We start from the raw sequence: 26,258 nt of genomic DNA on the forward strand, positions 1-26,258 counted from the left end.
ATATGTCCCGAATTGTAATTAGTACAATATGTTTTAAATGGCATTCACACAATATTTTACAAATTTGGTTAGGGGAAGGGTTAGCTGACATGCTAAGTAGTTGTAAAGTATACTTAACAAAAATATTAACGCAACATGAAACAATTTCATGTTCATATAAGGAAATCAGTCAATTGAAATACATTAATTGGGCCCTAATCTATGGATTTCACATGAATAGGCAGGGGCGCAGCCATGGGTGGGCCTGGGAGGGCATACGCCCACCCACTTAGGAGCCAGGGCCACCCAGTGTAGAGCCAGGCCCTGCCAACCAGAATATTTTTTTTCCCCCACAAAAGGGCTTTATTACAGATAAAAATACTCCTCAGTTTCATCAGCTGTCCGGGTGGCTGGTCTCAGACAATCGCGCAGGTGAAGAAGACGGATGTGGAGGTCCTGGGCTGGCGTGGTTACATGTGGTCTGCGGTTGTGAGACCGGTTGGACGTACTGCCAAATTCTCTAAAACGACGTTGGAGGCGGCTTATGGTAGAGAAATTAACATTAGATTACATTATCTGGCAACAGCTCCTACAGTCAGCATGCCAACTGTATGCTCCCTCAAAACATGAGACATCTGGGACGTTGTGTGAAAAAAACGGAACATTGTGACCTACCAGCGGCTCATATCGATCTTATGTAGCAAAATTATTTAAACATTTTTTTTCCCCGTGATATCCATTTGGTAGTTACTAATCGCTGCAACTCCCATACGGACTCAGGTGAGAGGTTGAGAGTCGTTGAGAGTCGTGCGTCCTCCGAAACATGACCCCGCCAAGCCGTCAGCGTGCATGCGCCTGGCCCGCCACAGGAGTTGCTAGAGCACGATGGAACGAGGACATCCCGGCTGGCCAAACCCTCCCCTAACCCCGACAACGCTGGGCCAATTGTGCGCCGCCTTATGGGTCTCCCGGTCACGGCCGGCTGCAGCACAGCCTGGAATCGAACCAGGATCTGTAGTGACACAGCTAGCACTGTGATGCAGTGCCTTAGACTGCTGTGCCACTCGGAGGTGAAATTGTGTTTTTTACATTGGATAAAAGTAGAGACTCAGAGCTACAAAATCGTATATCATACACTACAGTTGAGGAACAATGGGAAAGTAGATGCAGATGGACCCACCTTTGATCTGAGAGGCAGCGAGCCGAGTGGATACCACATCTCAAACTTAGTTTAAAAAACATTTTTAATAAAGAGGTGAGCGACACACAAAGTCAAGTTTTTAGTCGAGTGTGTATTCCTGTGTGTGGAGGCGTAAACAGGGCGGAGTCAGTGGAGGAAGATCTGCGAGTTCGTCGACTCAAAGACACCTATCATTGGTTGGTTGCGGGCGACCTCCTGACACTGAATTGATGACAGTAGGGATTGGTGCGGTCTGTAGGGGTGTGGGGCCAAGGTGACTGGGTTCTGTGTGATGCACGGTACCTGGTGAAACCCTATTGGAAGATGGACCTCATTCTAAAAAGTGTCTGTGAGACCGTCTAAGTGATCCTCAGAAGTGGTGAATTCCAAATATTTGAAATGTGCTAGCCAGGTATGCCCTGGGTTTGGTAATTTAGCGTTAAATATCTAGCATCTGTGTAAACTGGTTTTGGCCATTTAATGTTAAAACATCCAGAATCTGTGTGAAATAGTTAAGACCATTTATACAAGTATAAGATAGTAAGGTGCACCTGACTTGTTTTAAACCTGTAATTGTTTTAAACCTGTTCCCCATTTTAGAAGTATTGAAAGATGCAAATGTGTGAGTTGTATTATCCTAAGAACTAAACTTGAGATAGAAATGAGAAAATATTCCTGCAGGTTAAAATATTGTTGAAAAACAACTAATTGATTAGGTATGTTTGCCAATATAGCATTGTGTGACTGTGATATGAGAGTTGTGTGAATATGGAAATGAGTCTTAATCAGAAGTTTGGATAGTAACATATAGAAATATGCTTAATCAGATTATTGAAATTTGGATAATAAGCTTTGAAATAACGTTATCTTGGGGTTCCGTTCCTTCACCGCCCATCATAGAATATGACTGGGTGGTATTGCGAGCAGGATGATATTTTAGAAAGCAGCTGAAGGTCTATAGTTCCTGAGAGGTTTGATTTTGCCGTGGTTTCTGGGAGGTTAGAGAACCGTTGAGGATCCCATGGTCATTGTCCGGGAAACAAAAGTTATTTTTTTGGGGTATGCTGGGAGTATGTTTGGAGAGCTGCTTCGTAGCTATGGAGTCCTTGAAGAGGCAAATGGAATGGTTCTCGTGAGTACCTAAGAATTTCTTACGTTTTATATGGATTCTGTAAATATATTAAAATAAGATAAATTGTATGTGTGTATAATCAATTAGAGATTTGATAAAGTAATACAATTTAAACCACCCATACGTAGATGTATGTAGGTTTTGAGATGGTATCATTAATGGATAATTTGATAAAGATTAGGTTTAAGCATTATTAAACTGTCTACAAAGTCTGGGCAATTTTCTTAGAAACCGATTGGAGTGTGTCCTTACCTTAACGATGTAACTAAATAACACGTATTGGATTTTCTCCGTCTGGGTACTACTACATTTGAAATAAAATTTCCCTTAAGGCCTGAAAATGTGTTTTATTTTTTTTCTTCCCAGTATGAGAGGAGTTGCTGGATTTATTGAATAAACCTTTTTCCATAAAGTTGCAGCGAATTAAGATGGAATCTCGACGTAATTTATAATCTCGTACAAAGCCTAGGGTATCCATCAAACTAATTATCATTGTGTGATTAATGTGATGTAGTAAAGTAATTGGAATACGTTACATGAGAAAACATTATCTACTTTTATTAAAAAGCGAACGATATGTATAGTAGTCAATGAATGTCGATTTAACTCTTTGGCTGCTACTCTATTCCTTTGGCATGTGAGAATCTCGCCGGAGAAACGCTTGGACCTTTAAGGCTATTTCCTGGGAATTGTGTCGTTATTATGTTATTACAGCTGGCCATGCCTTCCACCTGGCTACCCCGACCAGCAGCAGCAACCTGCCCAAGCCCCGCCCCTTCTCCTTCACCCAAATCCAGATAGCTGATGTTCTGAAAGAGCTGCAAAATCTGGACCCCTATAAATCAGCTGAGCTAGACAATCTGGACCCTCTCTTTCTAAAATGATCCACCACAATTGTTGCATCCCCAATTACTAGCCTGTTCAACCTCTCTTTCGTATCGTCTGAGATCCCTGAAGATTGGAAAGCTGCCACGGTCATCCCCCTATTCAAGGGGGAGACACTCTAAACCCAAACTGTTACAGACCTATATCCATCCTGCCCTGCCTTTCTAAATTCTTCGAAAGCCAAGTTAACAAACAGATCACCGAACATTTCGAATCCCACCGTACCTTCTCCACTATGCAATCTGGTTTCAGAGCTGGTCATGGGTGCACCTCATCCACGCTCAAGGTCCTAAACTATATCATAACCTCCATCGATTAAAGACAGTACTGTGCAACTGTCTTCATCGACCTGGCCAAGGCTTTCGACTTTGTCAATCACCTCATTCTTATCGGCAGATTCAGTAGCCTTGGTTTCTCAAATGACTGCCTCGCCTTGTTCACCAACTACTTCTCTGATAGAGTTCTGTGTGTCAAATCGGAGGGCCTGTTGTCCGGACCGCTGTTGGTCTCTATGGAGATACCACAGGGTTCAATTCTCGGGCCTGACTCTTTTCTCTGTATTTATCAACAATGTCGCTCTTGCTGCGGTTGATTCTCTGATCCACGCAGATGACACCATTCTGTATACATCTGGCCCTTCTCTGGACACTGTGTTAAAACCTCCAAATGAGCTTCAATGCCATACAACACTCCTTCCGTGGCCTCCAACTGCTCTTAAATGCTAGTAAAACTAAATGCATGCTCTTCAACCGATCGCTGCCCGCACCCACCCGCCCGACTAGCATCACTACTCTGGACGGTTCTGATTTACAAATACCTAGCTGTCTGGTTAGACTGTAAACTCTCCTTCTAGACTCATATTAAGCATCTCCAATCCAAAATGAAATCTAGAATTGGCCTATTTCGCAACAAAGCCTCCTTCACTCATGCTGCCAAACATACCCTCGTAAAGCTGACTATCCTACCGATCCTTGACTTCGGCATTGTCATTTACAAAATAGCCTCCAACACTCTACTCAGCAAATTGGATGTAGTCTATCACAGTGCCATCCGATTTGTCACCAAAGCCCTGTATACTACCCACCACTGCGATCTCTATGCTCTCGTTGGCTGGCCCACACTACATATTCGTTGTCAAACCCACTGGCTCCAGGTCATATATAAGTCTTTGCTAGGTAAAGCCCTGCCTTATCTCAGCTCACTTAACACCCACCCATAGCACGTGCTCCAGCAGGTATATTTCACTGGTCATCACCAAAGCCAATACCCCCTTTGGCCGCCTTTCCTTCCAGTTCTCTGCTGCCAATGACTGGAACTAATTGCAAAACTCACTAAAGCTGGAGACTTATATCTCCCTCACTAATTATAAGCATTAGCTGTCTGAGCAGCTTACCCATCACAGCACCAGTGCACAGCCCATCTGTAAATACCCCACCCATCTAACTCATTCCCATATTGTTATTTTTGTTGTTGTTGCACTTTTGCACCCCAGTATCTCTACTTGCACATCATCATCTGCACATTTATCACTCCAGTGTTAATGCTAAATAGTAATTATTTCGCCACTATGGCCTATTTATTGCCTACCTCTCTAATCTTACTACATTTGCACACACTGTATATATATCTTTCTATTGTGTTATTGACTGTATGTTTGTCTATCCCATGTGTAACTCTGTGTTGTTGTTTTTGTCACACTGCTTTGTTTTATCTTGGCCAGGCCGCAGTTGTAAATGAGAACTTGTTCTCAATTGGCCTACCTGGTTAGATAAAGTTTAAATAAAATGAAATAAACAGTAGGTGGCCGCATGCACTTTAAACGTTTGTTTGTGGACCGCCGTGATATCATAGAAGAAGAATGCGAAAGGTTGATGGTCTGGAACGTACCCTTCTGCAAACCCCCTCTTGCCCGGGAAAATCTGCACACAAAAAAATGCGCTGGGCTCGAGACAGATATTGAAACGCATGAGTTGTGGAGTCGTTTTCTATAGTCTAGCTACATTACTTGCACATTCTTGTAACTTAAAATAGTTTGTTGCGGTTAGAGTTCAGTGTCGATTGAACAGACAGTTATGTGAGGCAAGGCCGCAACAGTTGGGTTTTGGAGGATTGCTGGACCCACGGAGAAGCGAGGGGAAATGTCCTGGTGGTCGTGCGGATAAGCCAATCGGCCATATTATTGCATACAGTTGTGAAATGGAGCCACGCACTTCAACTTATTCAAGGAACCTGGCACTGCATTCCAGAAAACATTAAGGCTTTTGTACACTCGTGTTATTTTCAGGGGACTTCGTGTGCATTATGGTTGTGAGCTGGGAGCTAGCTCGGTAACGTTAGCTAGCTAACTGTTCAGTAACAGTGAATTGCTCGTTTAGAAGCCGTTGTTATTGTGGCCAGCAAATCAAATTGTGTTTATCACATGCACCGAATACAACTGGTGTAGGCAATGAAATGCTTGCTTACGAACCTTTTCCAACGACGTAGAGTTAAACTAAACTAACACGAGCAATACAATACAAAATAATGGAGCTATACTATATACAGTGATTACCAGATCAATGTGCAGCTGAACTTGAGGTAGATATGTAACGTAAACTCGCCCCATTCCGTACAAATGTGCGTAACCGCGACATTCAAACGAGGCTACAAAGAAAACTAATGGGACTGTGTTGACGTCAAAATCGGGGGTGTGAACTAGGTTTCTATTCAAGCGTTGATCGACATAGTAATGGCTCTATAGTATTGGAGACAAGTTGAAAAAACGGACCCTCCATCTTGACGTGTCATGTCGTAACGTACAGCATGCATAAAGCTACTGTTTATGTCTCTTAATCTCTCTCCACCAGGTGTAGCACTTCTCTCATCGTTTAAAAACAAGAAATAGACAGTGACGGGGGTAAGGGGGATACCTAGTCATTTTTTTATCTTCATTGCATGCGATCATCATTCTCAAAGCTGCAGTTTACTTCTAAGATCACTTTAGCACCACCCTAAAAACCCGTTTCAAATTCGACACAAACCTTCAAATAGATATGTAATGACACGTCATATAAACACTTTATAGTGTTTTATTTACATTTTAGTGGCGATAAGTTGGACAGATCGAGTGGAAATAAAGCAATTTTCCCACACGACAGCTGTCCTCACTATCACGCATTAGTTTAGCTTCCCCACCCGCCATTTTTAAAAAGACCCAATGGGGCTCATTGCCTGCTTGAATTATGCAGAAACGGGCAGCGTGGGGGTCATGTAATTGATTTTGTTGGAAAGGGGAGAAATTGTGCTTTACAATGGTATTGACATTACAGTTGATCTGGAAGTTTTACATTTTTGGGGCGCTAAAATAAGGTCAATTGTATGGACCAAGGCGATATACGAGTTTACGTTAAGTGAAGGTAGGGTAAAGTGACTAGGCGTCCGCATTGCTAGATAAGAATAAGATTCAAATAAAGAGTAGAGTAGCAGCCGCCTAGTAGTTGTTTGCTAGATGGCCAAATCAGCAAACGTTACCGGCTTCTTCTTCACCACCAGTTGCAGTCAATTGGACATTTTCTGTCATGTTTGCAACAATGTACTAACAACAGTTTCACTTAGTTAGCATTGTGCATGTGTCATTGATTGGTGAAGACATTACTTTTAACTGATACGCCTAAATTGAAGATTGGCTTTATCGTTAATGGCAATAGTTAACTACATTGTTTGCAAGACTGATACAGTAGGTGGGCTTCAAATCAAAGCAAATTTGATTTAGTCACATGCGCCGAATACAACAGGTGTAGTAGACCTTACCGTTAAATGCTTACTTTACAAGCCCTTAACCAAAAATGCGTTTCAAGAAATGGACATTTGTCTGTGAAAACTAACGAAACTTATTACACAGTTTGAAGGACATGTGTGTTACAAAATTACAATACGAAGCTAGATGCACAAGGTAGCGCAGCTGCAGTATTTTATTCTTATTTAGTCCAAATAGCTTTTTAAAAGGTTAATAACATGCCTAGCCATTCTATTGTTAAAGGGTGCACTTTTTAAGGCGATGGTTACTTTTGGCCGATGGACCTGGAACTTTGTCAGAAGTGAGATAACTTTGTCAGAATCAGGTTAAGCGTTACAACAACCATGTGTAGTGATCGCTTTGTCCAGAACGACTGAGGGATACAGCAAGTGGCTGTCGTGATCAACTGGTCCAGACGTTTTTACTGGCATGTGGGTCATGGTTAATCATCATCATATCAAACCCTGCCACATGCAATGAAATGGGTCACATTCAAGATCCTATGTTGACCTAGCAGAATTTGTACATTTCTACCTTTGACAGGACTGACGATGCCATGAAAAACCACTGGAACTCAACCATTAAACGTAATGTAGAGATGGGAGCATATGTTATGGACAATGACGGGAGCCCACTACTACCCACTACTCTGGAGCAGGGCGAGGTCAGCCCTGTGAATTCTTCACATACTAACAAGCACCATGGTTCAACTAACCCATCACCCATTACTTTGGAGCAGGGAGAGGTTAGCCGTTTGTGTTTCTCACATTAAACAAAACAAAAAAACAGGTGCCTGTATATGCTTTTAGTGTACACAAGGTAAAGTGTTGCGTTTTGAATATAGTGGATGTTTGATAAACTAGGTTATTGTTGCTTGCAGGTGGATTTCCGTTGTGATGTTGTTTTAGACTCGGAGCCTGAACCTCCAGAGGTGGTAAGAATGCGATGTCCTGGACTGTTACTTTGTTTGCAAAACCTCACCAACACCCCCTATTTGCCCTCTGAACCGCCTCAATTCATCAGTGCAAGGACTCTATAAGGTGTCAAAATCGTTCCACAGGGAGGTTGGTCCATGTTGACTCCAATGCTTCCCACAGTTGTGTGAAGTTGGCTGGATGTCGTTTGGTTGGTGGACCATTTGTAGATGCATATGGGGAAACCCAGCAGCGTTGCAGTTCTTGAAACAAACCAGTGTGCCTAGCACCTATTGCCATACCTGGTTCAAAGGCACTTAAATATTTTTTTCTTGCCCATTCACCCTCTGAATGGCACACATACACAATCTGTGTCCCCTCCATCTACACTGATTTTGAAGTAAATTTAACAAGTGACATCAGTATGGGATCACAGCTTTCACATCAGTCTGTCATGGGAAGAGCAGGTGTCCTTCATGTTTTGTACACTCAGTGTATGTCTGTGGGAGACGAACAGAAGTGATATGTCCCGTGTTCTGTTATCCTCCTATCAGGTTTAATTTACAGTGCGTTCGGAAAGTATTCAGACCCCTTCCCTTTTTCCACATTTTGTTACGTTACAGCCTTGTTCTAAAATTGATTCAATTATTTTTTCCCCTCGTCATTCTACACACAATACCCCTCAATGTCAAAGCAAAAACAGGTTGTTAGAAATTTTGGCAAATGTATTAAAAATAAAAACATACCTCATTTACATAAATATTCAGACCCTTTGCTATGAGACTTGAAATTAAGCTCAGGTCCATCCTGTTTCCATTAATCACCCTTGATGTTTATATGACTTGATTGGAATCCACCTGTGGTAAATTCAATTGATTGGACATGATTTTGGAAAGGCACACACCTGTCTAAATAAGGTCCCACAGTTGACAGTGCATGTCAGAGCAAAAACCAAGCCATGAGGTCGAAGGAATTGTCCGTAGAGCTATGAGACCGGATTGTGTCAAGGCACAGATCTGGGGAAGGGTACAAAACATGTTTGCAGCATTGAAGGTCCCCAAGAACACAGTGGCCTCCATCATTCTTAAATGGAAAAAGTTTGGAACCACCAAGACTCTTCCTAGAGCTGGCCACCCAGCCAAACTGAGCAATCGAGAAAGAATGGCCTTGGTCAGGGAGGTGACCAAGAACCCAATGGTCACTGACAGAGCTCCAGAGTTCTTCTGTGGAGATGGGAGAACCTTCCAGAAGGACAACCATCTCTGCAGCCCTCCGCCAATTAGACCTTTATAGTAAAGTGGCCAGACGGAAGCCGCTACTCAGTAAAATACACATGACAGCCCGTATGAAGTTTGCCAAAATGCACCTAAAGGACTCTGACCATGAGAAACGAGATTCTCTGGTCTGATGAAACCAAGATTGAACTCTTTGGCCTGAATGCCAAGTGTTACGTCTGGAGGAAACCTGGCACCATCCCTACGGTGAAGCATGGTGGTGGCAGCATCATGCTGTGGGGATGTTTTTCAGTGGCAGGGACTGGGAGACTAGTCAGGATCGAGGGAAATATGAATGGAGAAAAGTACAGAGATCCTTGATGACAACTTGCTCCAGAGAGCTCAGGATTTCAGACGGGGGCAAAGATTCTCCTTCCAACAGGACAACGACATCTAAGCACACAGCCAAGACAACGCAGGAGTGGCTTCGGGACAAGTCTCAATGTCCTTGAGTGGCCCAGCGATAGCCCGGATTTGAACCCGATCAAACATCTCTGGAGAGACCTGAAGATTGCTGTGCAGCAACACTCTCCATCAAACCTGACAGAGCGTGAAAGGATATGCAGTGAAGAATGGGAGAAACTCCACAAATACAGGTGTGCCGAGCTTGTAGCGTCATACCCAAGAAGTCTTCTGAGGCTGTAATTGTTGCCAAAGGTGCCTCAACAAAGTACTGAGTAAAGGGTCTGAAGTAAATATGATATCTGTTTGTTTTTTTTACACATTTTTAAAACCCTGTTTTTGCTTTGTTATTATGTGTAGATGAGGTAAGCAACTATTTCATCCATTTTAGAATGAGACTAATGTAAAGAAATGGGTCTGAATTCCTTCCCAACACTCTGTATTATAACCTAGTGGAGACACTTTTTTTTCTTTGCAATTTTACCAGGTAAGTTGACTGAGAACAAGTTCTCATTTACAGCAATGACCTGGGGAATAGTTACAGGGGAGAGGGATGAATGAGCCAATTGTAATTATTAGGTGGGGATTATCAGGTGACCGTGATGGTTTGAGGGCCAGATTGGGAATTTAGCCAGTACACCGGGGTTAACACCCCTACTCTTATGATAAGTGCCATGGGATCTTTAATGACCTCAGAGAGTCAGGACACCTGTTTAACGTCCCATCCGAAAGACCGCACTCTACACAGGATAGTGTCCCCAATCACTGCCCTGTGGCATTGAGATATTTTTTTAGACCAGAGTGTCCCCACAACCCACAAGTCGAGTCAGAAAAGCATCACAGAAGCCGTACTGAGGATGATATTGGAGGACATGCTTCCCCTCAGCTTCGTCGAGGGCTCAGGCTTCAGGAGGTTCATGTCTGTGATCGGCCCCCAGTATCAGAGGCTGTCCCAGCGTTCCGTGGGCCTCAGGCTGTACGATGATGTGGAGAAGGCCATCAAGCCCCATCTGATCCGCAACCTGAAGTTCTGCCTGGCGGCCAGCTCAGGCAATGCTGTGATCCACCCCACAATGGACCACTGGGCCAACCCCTATGCCGACCCCATTGTCGCCGTGCAGCTGTACTTCTTGGATGACGACTGGCACATCCACTGGCCCACCGTGGCCTTCGGCCACAAGAGCTTGAACGTGGCCGTGGCTCGGGAGCTGGAGGCCGTACTGCTGAGTTAGGGCCTGTTCCCCAACAACCTGGGTTACATCATCACCAACGAGGCCAAGCACACCATCGCTGCCTATGACCTCTTCTGCGACTATAGGATCATGTGCTCGTCTCAGCGAGGTGACCCAAACGAAGAGGAGATGCTGGCCTTCCTGGACGACCAGATGCCCACAGAGGACTTCTCAGAGATTCAGTTTGGCACCCGTGTGGGCTGCATTGCCAACATGCTGCAGCTGGTGATCAAGGAGGCTCTGAAGAACTCTCGTGTTGTGGAGAACCTGCTGTCACAGGTACACAACGTGGTGGCCTTCTTCCACCGCAGCGCCTACTGGAACGAGGTGTTGCTGAAGGAGTGTGGCATGTCATTGACCCCCTCACCCGACAGTGGTCACTGGAATTCCACCTTTGTATCGATGCGGCGGATGGTGCTGGAGGCGGTGTGGGGCTTGGTCATGACCCTGCTTTCTCAGGCCCGCATTGAAGCCAAGGACTCGTCCAGCTCCCCGCCCATGGTGAGGGCCAAGCGAGAGCAGGTGGTGGACATCATCGGCCTGCTGGAGCCCTTCGAGGAGGCCATCCAGGTGCTGCAGAGCGACGCTGTCACCTTCTCCCTCATCATCCCCTCTCTGATCGGCCTGGACAGGACCTTGGAGACCCTCCCCACCAACTACAGCCACTTCTCCAAGGGGCTCCGATCTGGCCTGCACACACACTTCCAGCCCCTCATCCCGCAGAGGGACCTGATCCTTGTCACGGTGCTGGACCCCCACATTAAGCTCCAGCCCTTCGACAACGCCAGGCAGGAGGGGGACACCTCCACACTGGCCGCCCCCTCCAAGTTCCAGGTCCGAACGCTGGTTGAGGCGTCGGTGACCGACATGGATTCCTGGAACCCATTGGTGAAGCAGAAAGAGAGTGAAGACAGCCATGAGGCCTCCAGCTCTAACAGTTGCAGCGTCAAACTCAAGCGCAAGTCCATCTTTGGTTTCCTCCAGCCTGCGGCCAAGACCATGAAGCTGTCTGAGCTGGACCAGTACTTATCAGAGCCTGTGCTGAATGGGGACTGCTCCACCCAGGTTTTCTGGAGAGATGCCTCACGGTTTCCCCAGCTCCAGAGTACAGCCAGGAGGCTGCTGGCTGTGCCAGCCACATCAGGGGGCTTTGACCGGCTTTTCCCCATGGCGTCCTGCATTGTCAGGGCCAAGAGGAGCCGGCTGCCCCCTCACACCACCGAGAGGCTGCTGCTCTACAGGGAGTCACTGAAGGGTAAAGACGGGAAGACATCCAATTCCAATGGCTTTACTTAACAGTCATAGACATGCTGAACAAATCAAAGTTTATTTGTCACGTGCGCTGAATACAACAGGTGTCGACCTTACAGTGAAATGCTTACTTACAGGCTCTAACCAAAAGTGCAAAAAAGGTATTAGGTGAACAACAATGCCTTTTACTTCTCATTATCAGTCCTGTTTGTGCAGGGTCTCTTACCGTAATGTTTTTTATATGTAACTTTACTTAACTCTGCAGTCAGGTACATTTATTTATTTTACAAACATGGCCTACTTGTTTTTTTAACCTTTTTATTTAACTTGGCAAGTCAGTTAAGAACACATTCTTATTTACAATGACAGCCTAGGAACAGTGGGTTAACTGCCTTGTTCAGGGGCAGAACGACAGATTTATTTTACCTTGTCAGCTCGGGGATTCAATCTAGCAACCTTTTGGTTACAGGGCCAATGCTCTAACCACTAGGCTACCTGCTGCCCCGTTAGGCGATTGTCATCCAAGTTGACATGATTGAACAATGAGCCGGAACAGAAACCTGCACACCAAGGGTTGAGCTTTGAGGGCAGAGTCATGTCATGAAATGTAATACAACAGAAATAATACCTCTAATTCTTGAATAATATGTTATTTTTGTAATTAAGAAGTTAATTAATATTGGTTATCATGGAACATTTTGGAAAGAACATGTTTGGTACACCTTGTAATGGACAATATGGCAAGATGGACAAATATCTTTGAGTGTATTATGGCAACTATTCTTAAATGTTTTCTGTTTGGGGTTTGAAGCATTTTTTTTGCCATTATCTACGGTACTGTAGTTACTACTGTGTATTTGCAATTTTTCTTCAAGGATCAACTAGCGAGCAGGGAACCTGTGTTATAAAGTGATAAATAAGTTCATATTGAATGGTGTTTTAAAAATAATTTTCTGGTTTGTTTGGTCAAACAACTTTTAATTAAAATGGACATTGTTTGCATATTACTGTAAGTAGGTCTTATGCAGGTTGACATTTCACCGATGGAAATATGCACTTTTCTATACCTCTTTTATATCTCCAATACTGTAAGGTTTCAGTTGCTTGTCGCTGTGAACTCTTACTTGGGGACCAATCTCATAGCAAGTAGTGTTGGAGGAGTAGATAAACTGCTTTTCTATGGAAGTTGCACAAATAGGTTAATTTGGATCACCTTGGAATGAGAGAATTTCTGTCAGTTGTAAGTGTACTGAAATAAATAGCCTAGGAATTGAATTTGATGTACAGATAACCTATGGGGAGAGTTCATGTTAACTAGTGATGAACAATGAAACGGTAAGATACCTATACTGTATTCAACTGGGTCGAGCAGTTAGTGTTTTTGTTGCCCTAGCCTATATCTGGTATGTTCTTTTCCTGACATTATACCTGTTTTTCAACAGGACAATGACCCAAAACACACCTCCAGGCTGTGTAAGGGCTATTTCACCAAGAAGGAGAGTAATGGAGTGCTGCATCAGATGACCTGGCCTCCACAACCACCCGACCTTAACCCAATTGAGATGGTTTGGGATGAGTTGGACCACAGAGTGAAGGAAAAGCAGCAAACAAGTGCTCAGACGATGTGGGAACTCCTTCAAGACTGAAAAGCATTCCTCATGAAGCTGGTTGAGAGAATGCCAGGAGTGTGCAAGGCTGTCATCAAGGCAAAGGGTGGCTACTTTGAAGAATCTCAAATATAAAATATATTTTTGTTTAACACTATTTTGGTTACTACATGATTCCATATGTGTTATTTCATAGATTTGATGTCTTCACTATTATTCTACAATGTAGAAAATTGTTATAATAAAGAAAAGCCCTTCAATGATTAGGTGTCCAAACTTTTGACTGGTACTGTATGTTTCAGTAAGATTGAATTTTTGGCATTTATAGCAATGGTTATCAACTATACTGCAGGGATGGAACGTAAAGTCACAGAAAATAGAGGTTGTGGTGGCAGCTGCAGAGTGATTTTTAGGTGTGTGAAACTTGACATCGGAAGAGTTACAGGGTGTGTTAAGTGGCGGTGTCCCATCCATTCTGGTTGTTGGCCTGAAGTAGGACTAAATAGATTTAAATAGTGGAGAATGGTAATTATTATAATTTTTTATGAGTCTAGTGTTAAATGGAAGGGTATTTGTAGTATATACACTGCTCAAAAAAATAAAGGGAACACTAAAATAACATCCTAGATCTGAATGAATGAAATAATCTCATTAAATACTTTTTTCTTTACATAGTTGAATGTGCTGACGACAAAATCACACAGAAATGATCAAAGGAAATCAAATTTATCAACCCATGGAGGTCTGGATTTGGAGTCACACTCAAAATTAAAGTGGAAAACCACACTACAGGCTGATCCAACTTTGATGTAATGTCCTTTAAAACAAGTCAAAATGAGGCTCAGTAGTGTGTGTGGCCTCCACGTGCCTGTATGACCTCCCTACAACACCTGGGCATGCTCCTGATGAGGTGGCGGATGGTCTCCTGAAGGATCTCTTCCCAGACCTGGACTAAAGCATCTGCCAACTCCTGGACAGTCTGTGGTGCATGGAGCGAGACATGATGTCCCAGATGTGCTCAATTGGATTCAGATCTGGGGAACGGGCGGGCCAGTCCATAGCATCAATGCCTTCCTCTTGCAGGAACTGCTGACACACTCCAGCCACATGAGGTCTAGCATTGTCTTGCATTAGGAGGAACCCAGGGCCAACCGCACCAGCATATGGTCTCACAAGGGGTCTGAGGATCTCATCTCGGTACCTAATGGCAGTCAGGCTACCTCTGGCGAGACCATGGAGGACTGTGCGGCCCCCCCAAAGAAATGCCACCCCACACCATGACTGACCCACCGCCAAACTTGTCATGCTGGAGGATGTTGCAGGCAGCAGAACGTTCTCCGCAGCGTCTCCAGACTCTGTCACGTCTGTCACATGTGCTCAGTGTGAACCTGCTTTCATCTGTGAAGAGCACAGGGCACCAGTGGCGAATTTGCCAATCTTGGTGTTCTCTGGCAAATGCCAAACGTCCTGCACGGTGTTGGGCTATAAGCACAACCCCCACCTGTGGACGTCGGGCCCTCATACCACCCTCATGGAGTCTGTTTCTGACCGTTTGAGCAGATACATGCACATTTGTGGCCTGCTGGAGGTCATTTTGCAGGGCTCTGGCAGTGCTCCTCCTGCTCCTCCTTGCACAAAGGCGGAGGTAGCGGTCCTGCTGCTGGGTTGTTGCCCTCCTACGGCCTCCACGTCTCCAGGAAGCATAGGAACTGAGAAGTGGTCTGTGGTCACCACCTGCAGAACCACTCCTTTATTGGGGGTGTCTTGCTAATTGCCTATAATTTCCACCTGTTGTCTATTCCATTTGCAAAACAGCATGTGAAATTTATTGTCAATCAGTGTTGCTTCCTAAGTGGACAGTTTGATTTCACAGAAGTGTGATTGACTTGGAGTTACATTGTGTTGTTTAAGTGTTCCCTTTATTTTTTTGAGCAGTGTATATATATATATATATATATATATATTTTTTTTTAAGCAAAGGTTAATAAGGGAGTTATACTCCAGTCTAGTAGGTGGCGGTAATGCAACATTTATTGGATGCCAACCGCGGTTAAACCTCATCGAAGAACAAGCAGAAGAAGAACGACATGCATAAACTGCATAACATGTTTTGTAATGTTTTTTATTTATTACAGTTAGCCGTAGTTAGCTCAACACACCCCGAGGCTGTCTTGTGTAAACTATCTACACAGTAACTACATCGCAAAGAAAGGTAAATAATATTTTAGTAAATCATTTTGCATACCCCAGTTATGTATTTCGTCGAAGGAGTTAACTTTGATAACAGCTAAGCTGCTGGAAGTATCAACAACCGTACGATGAATGTCGAGTTTAAATGAACCAGCTACTTTCTGTATTAGTTATGATGTCAGTTCAACAGATAAGTACACAACCCGAAATGTTGAAAGCATTTGATCTAGATGGTGGTTTAATTTAGAATGGAATGCAGTCTGTTTTACTATCCTGCATTTTTTTTAGGATGGCTCAAGTGCCCAAAGTTAGGCTGGCAGGGGGCTTGGAGATCTGCCGCATCCTGAACGGCATGTGGCAGGTATCAGGTGCTCATGGTCCGGTGGATCATCCCAAAGCAGGTAAACTGAAAGTAGGGTAAATGTTTCTTCAAAATCAAATTTATTCACATGTTTTTAGACCTTAAGTGTCTAGCTAATGTCTTTTATGAGTGAGTGCCCCACACAATATTTTGTCCAGTTTATTTAACTGAGAACTAATTCTAATTTACAGCAACAACCTTGGGAACAGTCACAGAATGAATGAGCCAATTGTAAACTGGGGATGATTAGGTGACTGTATGAGGGCCAGATTGGGAATTTAGCCAGGACACTAGGGTTAACAATAAGTGCCATGGGATCTTTAATGACCACAGAGAGTCAGGACACCTGTTTAACGTCCCATCCAAAAGACAGCACCCTACTCAGGGCAGGGTCCCCAATCACTGCCCTGAGGCATTGGGATGTTTGTTTTTTTAGACAAGAGGAAAGGGTGCCTCCTACTGGCCCTCCACTTCCAGCAGCATCTGGTCTCCCATCCAGGGTTTGACCAGGACCAACCCTGCTTAGCTTCTGAAGTAAGCCAGCAGTGAGATGCAGGGTAGTATGCTGCTGGCTATAGCTTATCAGTTCCATACAGTTTCAATGGAAAAATGGGTACTATGTAATTACATTTTTTTTAGATGATGCTGCCTATTATAGCATTTTTTACCCACAATTTTTATTTCCCTAACAGTTATTTTCAAACCCCCTTTTCCTATTCCAGTGCAGGCAATGCAAGCCTATATTGATGCTGGCCTAACAACTTTTGACATGGCAGATATCTATGGACCAGCGGAGGAGATTTTTGGACGCTTCAACAGCCAGGTATGAATTGTTGTTGTAGCCTACACCACACAAACTCCAGATTATGAACCTGTTGGATTGAAAGTGTATGTACATATTGTAGATTGTATGAACATTGATCTCAGATCTGTGTGTGCAAGTGGAGCAGTACCCCTGAATTGGCACAGGAGGGAGCTAATGTAGCACAGTTGCTATTCGGCGGTTGGGCTGCTCAGTCTCGCTCTCAAGAATCAGGGGAGAGATTGCGTATGGAAGATCAGTAAATTAGTAAATCAGTAAGCTCTCACTTATATACACACATTGTCAGATGCACTCTTACACCCACACTCTTTTTTTTCACCATTAACAATGGTTTTAATATGCAGATTTGATTTGCATCTTCATTTATTGATTCCTATGGGTTTCAGACCTTGTCGGTGCCCAGGCACGCTGCATCTCACACGATTATGACTTGTATGTGTTTTGACACCTGGAATAATGTCCTCTGAGATGCTTCCCAACACCAACCTCTCTGAGGGTTGAATCACCTGTCTGTAACTAGATACATCTGCTCTCACGTGTGAAACGGAGAGATTTATATGGTCTCTCACATCTGACTGAAAAGTGTCTGAGATCTTTGAGGAGATTATGTGGACTGAGTGTGTTATTATATGAAGTGTGGTACACAACTGAGTACATTTTATGAATACATTTCAGTGTCTTTTCACCGATGGCACGGAATGTAATTGTAGCATTCTGTTTTCTAGCTGAAATGGAAACCCAGCTGTGATGCTGCAGCACCCCTGCAAGGTTTGACCAAATGGGTGCCACGACCTGGACCAATGGACCGCAAGGTGAGTCTTTAATACAGACTAGTGTGTGAAAAATCATCCTGCAAGTTGTCCACCATCCATTAAAATCTGAAATCTAAATACTGTGTATCACATCCACCAATTAACAATTAGAACTGCTTGAGGGCAGTGTCTCAGGACAACTTTCAGCTATGTAAGAGACTCCCTTATTTGATTCTATTCTGAGGGTTCTGTTCTGGTTCAGCTCTGTGAGAGACTCCCCTTATCTGATTCTATTTTGAGGTGTCTGTTCTGGTTCAGCTCTGAGAGACTCCCTTATCTGATTCTATTTTGAGGTGTCTGTTCTGGTTCACCTATGTCACTTGGCTGCAACAAAAGCCTGCACCCTCACCAGCCATAACAGGGTAAGATAACTCACGCCTGGTGTAGACATCTTTAATATGTCTCGTCACTAGGTTGTGGAGAAGGCGTTGCAGCGTTCCATGGCCCGTATGCAGGTGGATTCTCTGGACTGTGTGCAGTTCCACTGGTGGGACTACAGCGATAATAGATACCTGCATGCCCTGGGGCACCTGTCTGACCTGCAGCAGGATGGACTTATACGTAGGTCATCTTATATAACCATTTACTAATCCCATGCACACAAGCTCTTTGTTAAGATTCACAGTTCAGCCATGTACCTTGTGTACTTGTTGATGAGCTGTGCCTGTTTGTCAAGTTTAGATGTACTCCTTATTTTCTTACTCTTCAGGAGAGCTGGCCCTTACCAACTTTGACACACAGAGGCTTGAGGAGATCACAAACAAAGGGATCAGAATCTCCAGTAACCAGGTACAGTGCCTGCTCCCTCATTCCCTCATCTGTTTGCTCCGTCTTTCTCTCGCTTTCTCACAAGCTTAATGGGAGGCAATTTCCTTGTGCCTTATAGAGTATTGTGAAATCTGTGCATGTTCAGTACATTAGTCTGCGTCAGCGTTCAGTATGTCCAGTATTAATGTCCAGGGATGTTTCCTCCCAGGTGCAGTACTCTCTGATTGACCAGCGGCCTGCTGCTAAGATGGAGGCAGTCTGCCTGTCTCACGGCATCCAGCTCCTCACCTATGGAACTCTGGGTGAGGACCGGTCTGAGGTCATATGGGATTAAGTCATCACGGCCACGGCTCTACTCCTACTGCTGCTTTTTGGCTGCTCTAGATCATCAGGCGTTTGCCATTTAAGAGGATGAAGAAGCACAAGCATTCATGTCACTGCACTGAGTCAGTGGTGAAGGGTTGGATTAGGTCCCAGTTAGCCTGGCCCAGGTCTGTATGGGGTTTAGCCTACCCATCTGACCCATAGATCTAGACCAGGCTAGCTCACAGTTACTGTTGCAACCTTAGTGACCGGCTATGGTCTGTTTTTTTTTTTCAAGTTATGTGATTTACGATATTATATCGTAAATCACATCGTAAATTACAACTTTAGACAGACCCATAAGCGCTCCTTCTAGTCATGGTATTCTTGATATTCTGATCTGATAATGACTGACTCTCACATAAGTCCGTAATGAAAAACACAACGTACTCTCGCCAGATATATTGGGGAAGAAATCTGAGATACTGCATGCTTTGCTTTGATGCATTATGGTTATTAGTATCACTGAAATTAGCAAGTTGTTTAATATCGTTAGAGATTGTAGAAATCCTTTCCGTATTGACTCTTGCAATGTGGGGTGTAGTGATATAAAATGGTGGCAATCTAAGATGGAGTCCAAACTGACGATGCGTCTGTGCTGTTTCTCTGCTTCCCTCTTCACCCTATCTCCTCTCTTCCTCATCTTTACCCTGTCTCTGTCTCTCTTTCTCTATCCAACCCCTCCCTCCATCTTTTTAAACCTCCATCGCTCGGTCCCCCCTCTATTTCTCAGCCGGTGGTCTACTCTCAGAGCGCTATCTGGGGAAGGCGGAGCCTACAAGCAGGGTGGAGCTCAACACTGCCTCCCTCAGTAAATACAAGAAGGTGATTGATGGCTGGGGAGGATGGGGGCTGTTCCAGGAGCTGCTGGTTGTCTTGGACAGTGTTGCCCAGGGCCACAGCTGCTCCATTGCCAACGTGGCTACCCGCTACATTCTGGACCGGCCAGCAGTGGCTGGAGTCATCGTGGGCTGTCGTCTCGGTGTTGCTGGGGCGGAACACATCAAGGACAGCCTGCACAGCTGCAGCCCAGAGTTGGAGCTCACGGCGCAAGACCTGCGCACCATCGACGGCGTGCTGCAGCGCTCGTGTGACCTCATGAGCCTCATCGGAGATTGTGGAGACGAGTACAGGAACTAGAGGAAAATAGAGAAGATGGACCAGAGCATATGGGTTGGAGGGAAGTAGAGATGGGGTACTGGAGGAAGAACATGTAAATGTGTGAATAAATGTGTGTATAGATGATGGTGGGAAGTTAGAGGATGGCAGGAGTAGAAGGAAATGTGGTGGGAAGAGAAGGCATGGGGGGCTGAAACTGAAAATGACAGATGGGAGGGGGAATGACAGCATGAACTATGACAGGGCACACAGATATACAGCATTTTACTTTTATTTTTTAAAATAGTGTCAACGTGTAATAAATGTTACCCTGTACCCATATAATTAAGAATGTAATGTATATAGCATCATTATGTCTCTGTGTATGGAAAGGGCTATTAAGTAAAATAAGATCTTGACCTAAAGCAGCTTGTTTAATTTACAATACGCACAATAGTTATTGATATTTTTGTAAAAATCCTCTTCCTGTACTCTTTCATGACATCTCTTCAGACAAGGAGAAAATAGTTATTTCTGTTGCATTACTCAAAAGATGGAAATGTCTCTGTGTTTGAGGTAGTCTGTGGTGGTCTCTGTGTTTGAGGTGGTCTGTGGTGGACATTTGTTTGCAGTATGCTGGTGTCGTGTTTGTTTGAGGATTACTAGGGTGGAAGATGTGGACAGGCCTGTCTGGGGAACAGTTTCACTAGGGAAGTAGATCATGGTGGAGTCCTCTGATGTTCCTTAACAGAGCTAGCTGACCGGCTGTTCACTCAAGGGTGGATATACGCAAACAGGAGGGGTCAGAGGCAGATTTGGGGAGGGGGTAGCACTTAGGGGCAATCAGATGACAGTCTAGAAGATTGGGGGTGGGTGCCAGCTGGGGGGCAGGGGTATTTCCGGGGGGGGGGGGGGTCTCCATCTCTTGTAACTGTGGTAACGAGGTAGTGATACTGTACAAGAGACAGATGCTCTAATGACCATGAGGATTCCCCCAGACTGCCACTATTGCAGCTGCTGCAACTCACAGGGAGGGTACCCACAGCCTAGGGTTAAAGGTCAGATACAAGATCACATGTACTCTCCTGTGGGGAAACCCACATTAGCGTAGAGTACAGTGAGTACCATGGACTATAACATCCAGTAAAACTACAGTCTCTCACCAAGGGACTGAGTTTCGCCTGCTTCAGTGTGCCTCAGACTCTCACCAAGGGACTGAGTTTCGCCTGCTTCAGTGTGCCTCAGACTCTCACCAAGGGACTGAGTTTCGCCTGCTTCAGTGTGCCTCAGACTCTCACCAAGGGACTGAGTTTCGCCTGCTTCAGTGTGCCTCAGACTAAGGGCTCAATTCAATCAGATCCGCTTTAACCAATATCCGCATAGTAGTTGTTTTGGCATGTCGGAGGTGGAACTGCATTAGAGCTGTCAAATCCACAAGTGGCCCCTGGAATTACACCTACAGTAAAGCAGACATTGCCTGCATAAAGTCACATTAACAGAAATCCCATGCAGCCTTGTTTACAAGTTCAAACAGTGGAATGTGAGATGTAATCTACACGTCCATTAGGCTGATAGAAATCCTCATTATTTAGTTGAATGATCTTTCAATTTGAGTGTAATTATCTCGTTCTGAACTTCTAATGTGAGTGGGGCGGGTGGGTGTGGCTTAGTGACAATGATTTGACGTCTTCAACGCAGTTCCACCTCCTAAACCGCCAAAACATCCGCATCGCTATTGTCAGTTAACACTTGATCTGATTGAATCTAGGCCCTAAACACCTTGTTTACCCCAACACAGTGGTCTTCAGGTTAGTGCGACAGCAGCCATGTGTTTCTACTTCCGGGTTGGAGCGAGCGGTCGCATCCGAGCGCTTCGGTCTGCAGGTAGTATAACTTTTCATTACATTTCATTATAGTACAACGGTTTGATTTGTCTAATCTTAGCAATTTCTTCTTAGCTAGCTACATAGCCGTCTTTTTATCAAAGATAATTGCGTAATTATCGTATTTCGTCGTCCTAACGTAGTCTACACTGCTATCTGCCCAGCAGCTAGCCAGCTAGCCAGCTAGCAAACGTCCACCGTCTTCCGAATACCAGCACTGTAAAAAACTATTACACTCAACTGAACGACTTGATTAGTGTAGTGTTAGCTAGCTACATAGTTGTCTTTCCTGTCTTCGTATCCAAGATAATTGTGTAGTTTAGAGTGTGTAGTCTTAGAGTGATTATCTTAATTTACCGAGGTTAGCTAGCCAGCTATTTGTCGTCCTTAACGTAGGAGACACTGCTAGCTAGCCAACAGCTAGCCAACGTCTACCGAATAGAACTTCCTCACTCAACAACCCGGTCGCATTCGCTCCACAGGTAGTATCACATTTTCATTTCATTTCATTGCAGTACAACGGTTTGATTTGTTTGATCGTAGCTAGCTACATAGCTAGCTACATAGCCGTCTTTGTATCAAAGATAATTGTGTAGTCTAGAGCGATTTTCTAGGTTAGCTAGCCAGCTATTGTCGTTCTTTTAACGCAACGTAACGTAATCAACACTGCTAGCTAGCCAGCTAGCCCCCGAATAGCAGCACTGTTGAAACTATCACACTCAACGGAACGACTTGATTAGTGTAGTGCCAACAACGCAGCCACTGCCAGCTAGCCTACTTCAGCAGTACTGTATCATTTTAATCACTTTAGTCAATAAGATTCTTGCTACGTAAGCTTAACTTTCTGAACATTCGAGACGTGTAGTCCACTTGTCATTCCAATCTCCTTTGCATTAGCGTAGCCTCTTCTGTAGCCTGTCAACTATGTGTCTGTCTATCCCTGTTCTCTCCTCTCTGCACAGACCATACAAACGCTCCACACCGCGTGGCCGCGGCCACCCTAATCTGGTGGTCCCAGCGCGCACGACCCACGTGGAGTTCCAGGTCTCCGGTAGCCTCTGGAACTGCCGATCTGCGGCCAACAAGGCAGAGTTCATCTGACGGAAACATGGATCACCACAGATAACACTGCTACTCCTACTGCTCTCTCTTCGTCCGCCCACGTGTTCTCGCACACCCCGAGAGCTTCTGGTCAGCGGGGTGGTGGCACCGGGATCCTCATCTCTCCCAAGTGGTCATTCTCTCTTTCTCCCCTTACCCATCTGTCTATCGCCTCCTTTGAATTCCATGCTGTCACAGTTACCAGCCCTTTCAAGCTTAACATCCTTATCATTTATCGCCCTCCAGGTTCCCTCGGAGAGTTCATCAATGAGCTTGATGCCTTGATAAGCTCCTTTCCTGAGGACGGCTCACCTCTCACAGTTCTGGGCGACTTTAACCTCCCCACGTCTACCTTTGACTCATTCCTCTCTGCCTCCTTCTTTCCTCTCCTCTTTTGACCTCACCCTCTCACCTTCCCCCCCTACTCACAAGGCAGGCAATACACTCAACCTCATCTTTACTAGATGCTGTTCTTCCACTAACCTCACTGCAACTCCCCTCCAAGTCTCCGACCACTACCTTGTATCCTTTTCCCTCTCGCTCTCATCCAACACTTCCCACACTGCCCCTACTCGGATGGTATCGCGCCATCCCAACCTTCGCTCTCTCTCCCCCGCTACTCTCTCCTCCTCCATCCTATCATCTCTTCCCTCTGCTCAAACCTTCTCCAACCTATCTCCTGATTCTGCCTCCTCAACCCTCCTCTCCTCCCTTTCTGCATCCTTTGACTCTCTATGTCCCCTATCCTCCAGGCCGGCTCGGTCCTCCCCTCCCGCTCCGTGGCTCGACGACTCATTGCGAGCTCACAGAACAGGGCTCCGGGCAGCCGAGCGGAAATGGAGGAAAACTCGCCTCCTGCGGACCTGGCATCCTTTCACTCCCTCCTCTCTACATTTTCCTCTTCTGTCTCTGCTGCTAAAGCCACTTTCTACCACTCTAAATTCCAAGCATCTGCCTCTAACCCTAGGAAGCTCTTTGCCACCTTCTCCTCCCTCCTGAATCCTCCTCCCCCCCCCCCCCCTCCTCCCTCTCTGCAGATGACTTCGTCAACCATTTTGAAAAGAAGGTCGACGACATCCGATCCTCGTTTGCTAAGTCAAACGACACCGCTGGTTCTGCTCACACTGCCCTACCCTGTGCTCTGACCTCTTTCTCCCCTCTCTCTCCAGATGAAATCTCGCGTCTTGTGACGGCCGGCCGCCCAACAACCTGCCCGCTTGACCCTATCCCCTCCTCTCTTCTCCAGACCATTTCCGGAGACCTTCTCCCTTACCTCACCTCGCTCATCAACTCATCCCTGACCGCTGGCTACGTCCCTTCCGTCTTCAAGAGAGCGAGAGTTGCACCCCTTCTGAAAAAACCTACACTCGATCCCTCCGATGTCAACAACTACAGACCAGTATCCCTTCTTTCTTTTCTCTCCAAAACTCTTGAACGTGCCGTCCTTGGCCAGCTCTCCCGCTATCTCTCTCAGAATGACCTTCTTGATCCAAATCAGTCAGGTTTCAAGACTAGTCATTCAACTGAGACTGCTCTTCTCTGTATCACGGAGGCGCTCCGCACTGCTAAAGCTAACTCTCTCTCCTCTGCTCTCATCCTTCTAGACCTATCGGCTGCCTTCGATACTGTGAACCATCAGATCCTCCTCTCCACCCTCTCCGAGTTGGGCATCTCCGGCGCGGCCCACGCTTGGATTGCGTCCTACCTGACAGGTCGCTCCTACCAGGTGGCGTGGCGAGAATCTGTCTCCTCACCACTGGCGTCCCCCAGGGCTCTGTTCTAGGCCCTCTCCTATTCTCGCTATACACCAAGTCACTTGGCTCTGTCATAACCTCACATGGTCTCTCCTATCATTGCTATGCAGACGACACACAATTAATCTTCTCCTTTCCCCCTTCTGATGACCAGGTGGCGAATCGCATCTCTGCATGTCTGGCAGACATATCAGTGTGGATGACGGATCACCACCTCAAGCTGAACCTCGGCAAGACGGAGCTGCTCTTTCTCCCGGGGGAAGGACTGCCCGTTCCATGATCTCGCCATCACGGTTGACAACTCCATTGTGTCCTCCTCCCAGAGCGCTAAGAACCTTGGCGTGATCCTGGACAACACCCTGTCGTTCTCAACTAACATCAAGGCGGTGGCCCGTTCCTGTAGGTTCATGCTCTACAACATCCGCAGAGTACGACCCTGCCTCACACAGGAAGTGGCGCAGGTCCTAATCCAGGCACTTGTCATCTCCCGTCTGGATTACTGCAACTTGCTGTTGGCTGGGCTCCCTGCCTGTGCCATTAAACCCCTACAACTCATCCAGAACGCCGCAGCCCGTCTGGTGTTCAACCTTCCCAAGTTCTCTCACGTCACCCCGCTCCTCCGCTCTCTCCACTGGCTTCCAGTTGAAGCTCGCATCCGCTACAAGACCATGGTGCTTGCCTACGGAGCTGTGAGGGGAACGGCACCTCAGTACCTCCAGGCTCTGATCAGGCCCTACACCCAAACAAGGGCACTGCGTTCATCCACCTCTGGCCTGCTTGCCTCCCTACCACTGAGGAAGTACAGTTCCCGCGCAGCCCAGTCAAAACTGTTCGCTGCTCTGGCCCCCCAATGGTGGAACAAACTCCCTCACGACGCCAGGACAGCGGAGTCAATCACCACCTTCCGGAGACACCTGAAACCCCACCTCTTTCAGGAATACCTAGGATAGGATAAAGTAATCCTTCTCACCCCCCCCCCTAAAAGATTTAGATGCACTATTGTAAAGTGGCTGTTCCACTGGATGTCTTAAGGTGAACGCACCAATTTGTAAGTCGCTCTGGATAAGAGCATCTGCTAAATGACTTAAATGTAATGTAAATAGTTGGTATTATATTTCTGTGGTGGGCTACTGTGTTTCTAATCAGCTGTCCTCTCTCATCTTGTTGGATGACCCTATGTTTAAAGAGTATCTCTATCTGCAGTTTCATGCACACATACATGCTGATGTGCCCTTGAATCTTTCAATAGGCTTTTTAATTATTAAAACAAATTAAATATGCACAGCATGAGGTGGGTGGTGGTTATGTCCTTATATGTTCAGCTCTCTATGCAGCATGCATACAGGGCCCGTAGTCCAGACTATCAGCAGACACACTGCACCAGATTTGATCAGGTATGGCTCAAGTCAATGTGTGTCTCGTGTTTTATTTGGTATTTTTATTGAATATTAAAACGTTCAATATACCTGCAGTG

General features: G+C 45.5%; 2 protein-coding genes across 2 annotated transcripts; both read left to right on the forward strand.

Moving 5' to 3' along the window:
* The first annotated feature begins 10,463 nt into the window (after positions 1-10,463).
* LOC115101874 (uncharacterized) lies at positions 10,464-13,470 on the forward strand. The gene has a single exon (XM_065005342.1). It carries the CDS (start codon positions 10,864-10,866, stop codon positions 12,067-12,069), a length of 1,206 nt encoding a protein of 401 aa, XP_064861414.1. The 5' UTR covers positions 10,464-10,863; the 3' UTR covers positions 12,070-13,470.
* A 2,237-nt stretch (positions 13,471-15,707) lies between these two features.
* On the forward strand, positions 15,708-20,471 carry LOC115101640 (uncharacterized oxidoreductase YccK-like). The gene is made up of 8 exons (XM_029621100.2): positions 15,708-15,843; positions 16,110-16,222; positions 16,905-17,005; positions 17,731-17,817; positions 18,231-18,378; positions 18,527-18,606; positions 18,794-18,887; positions 19,682-20,471. Exons 2-8 carry the CDS (start codon positions 16,111-16,113, stop codon positions 20,086-20,088), a joined length of 1,029 nt encoding a protein of 342 aa, XP_029476960.1. The 5' UTR covers positions 15,708-15,843; position 16,110; the 3' UTR covers positions 20,089-20,471.
* The last annotated feature ends 5,787 nt before the right edge of the window (positions 20,472-26,258 follow it).

This window comes from Oncorhynchus nerka, linkage group LG20 (genome assembly GCF_034236695.1).
Source record: "Oncorhynchus nerka isolate Pitt River linkage group LG20, Oner_Uvic_2.0, whole genome shotgun sequence".
Taxonomy (NCBI): domain Eukaryota; kingdom Metazoa; phylum Chordata; class Actinopteri; order Salmoniformes; family Salmonidae; genus Oncorhynchus; species Oncorhynchus nerka.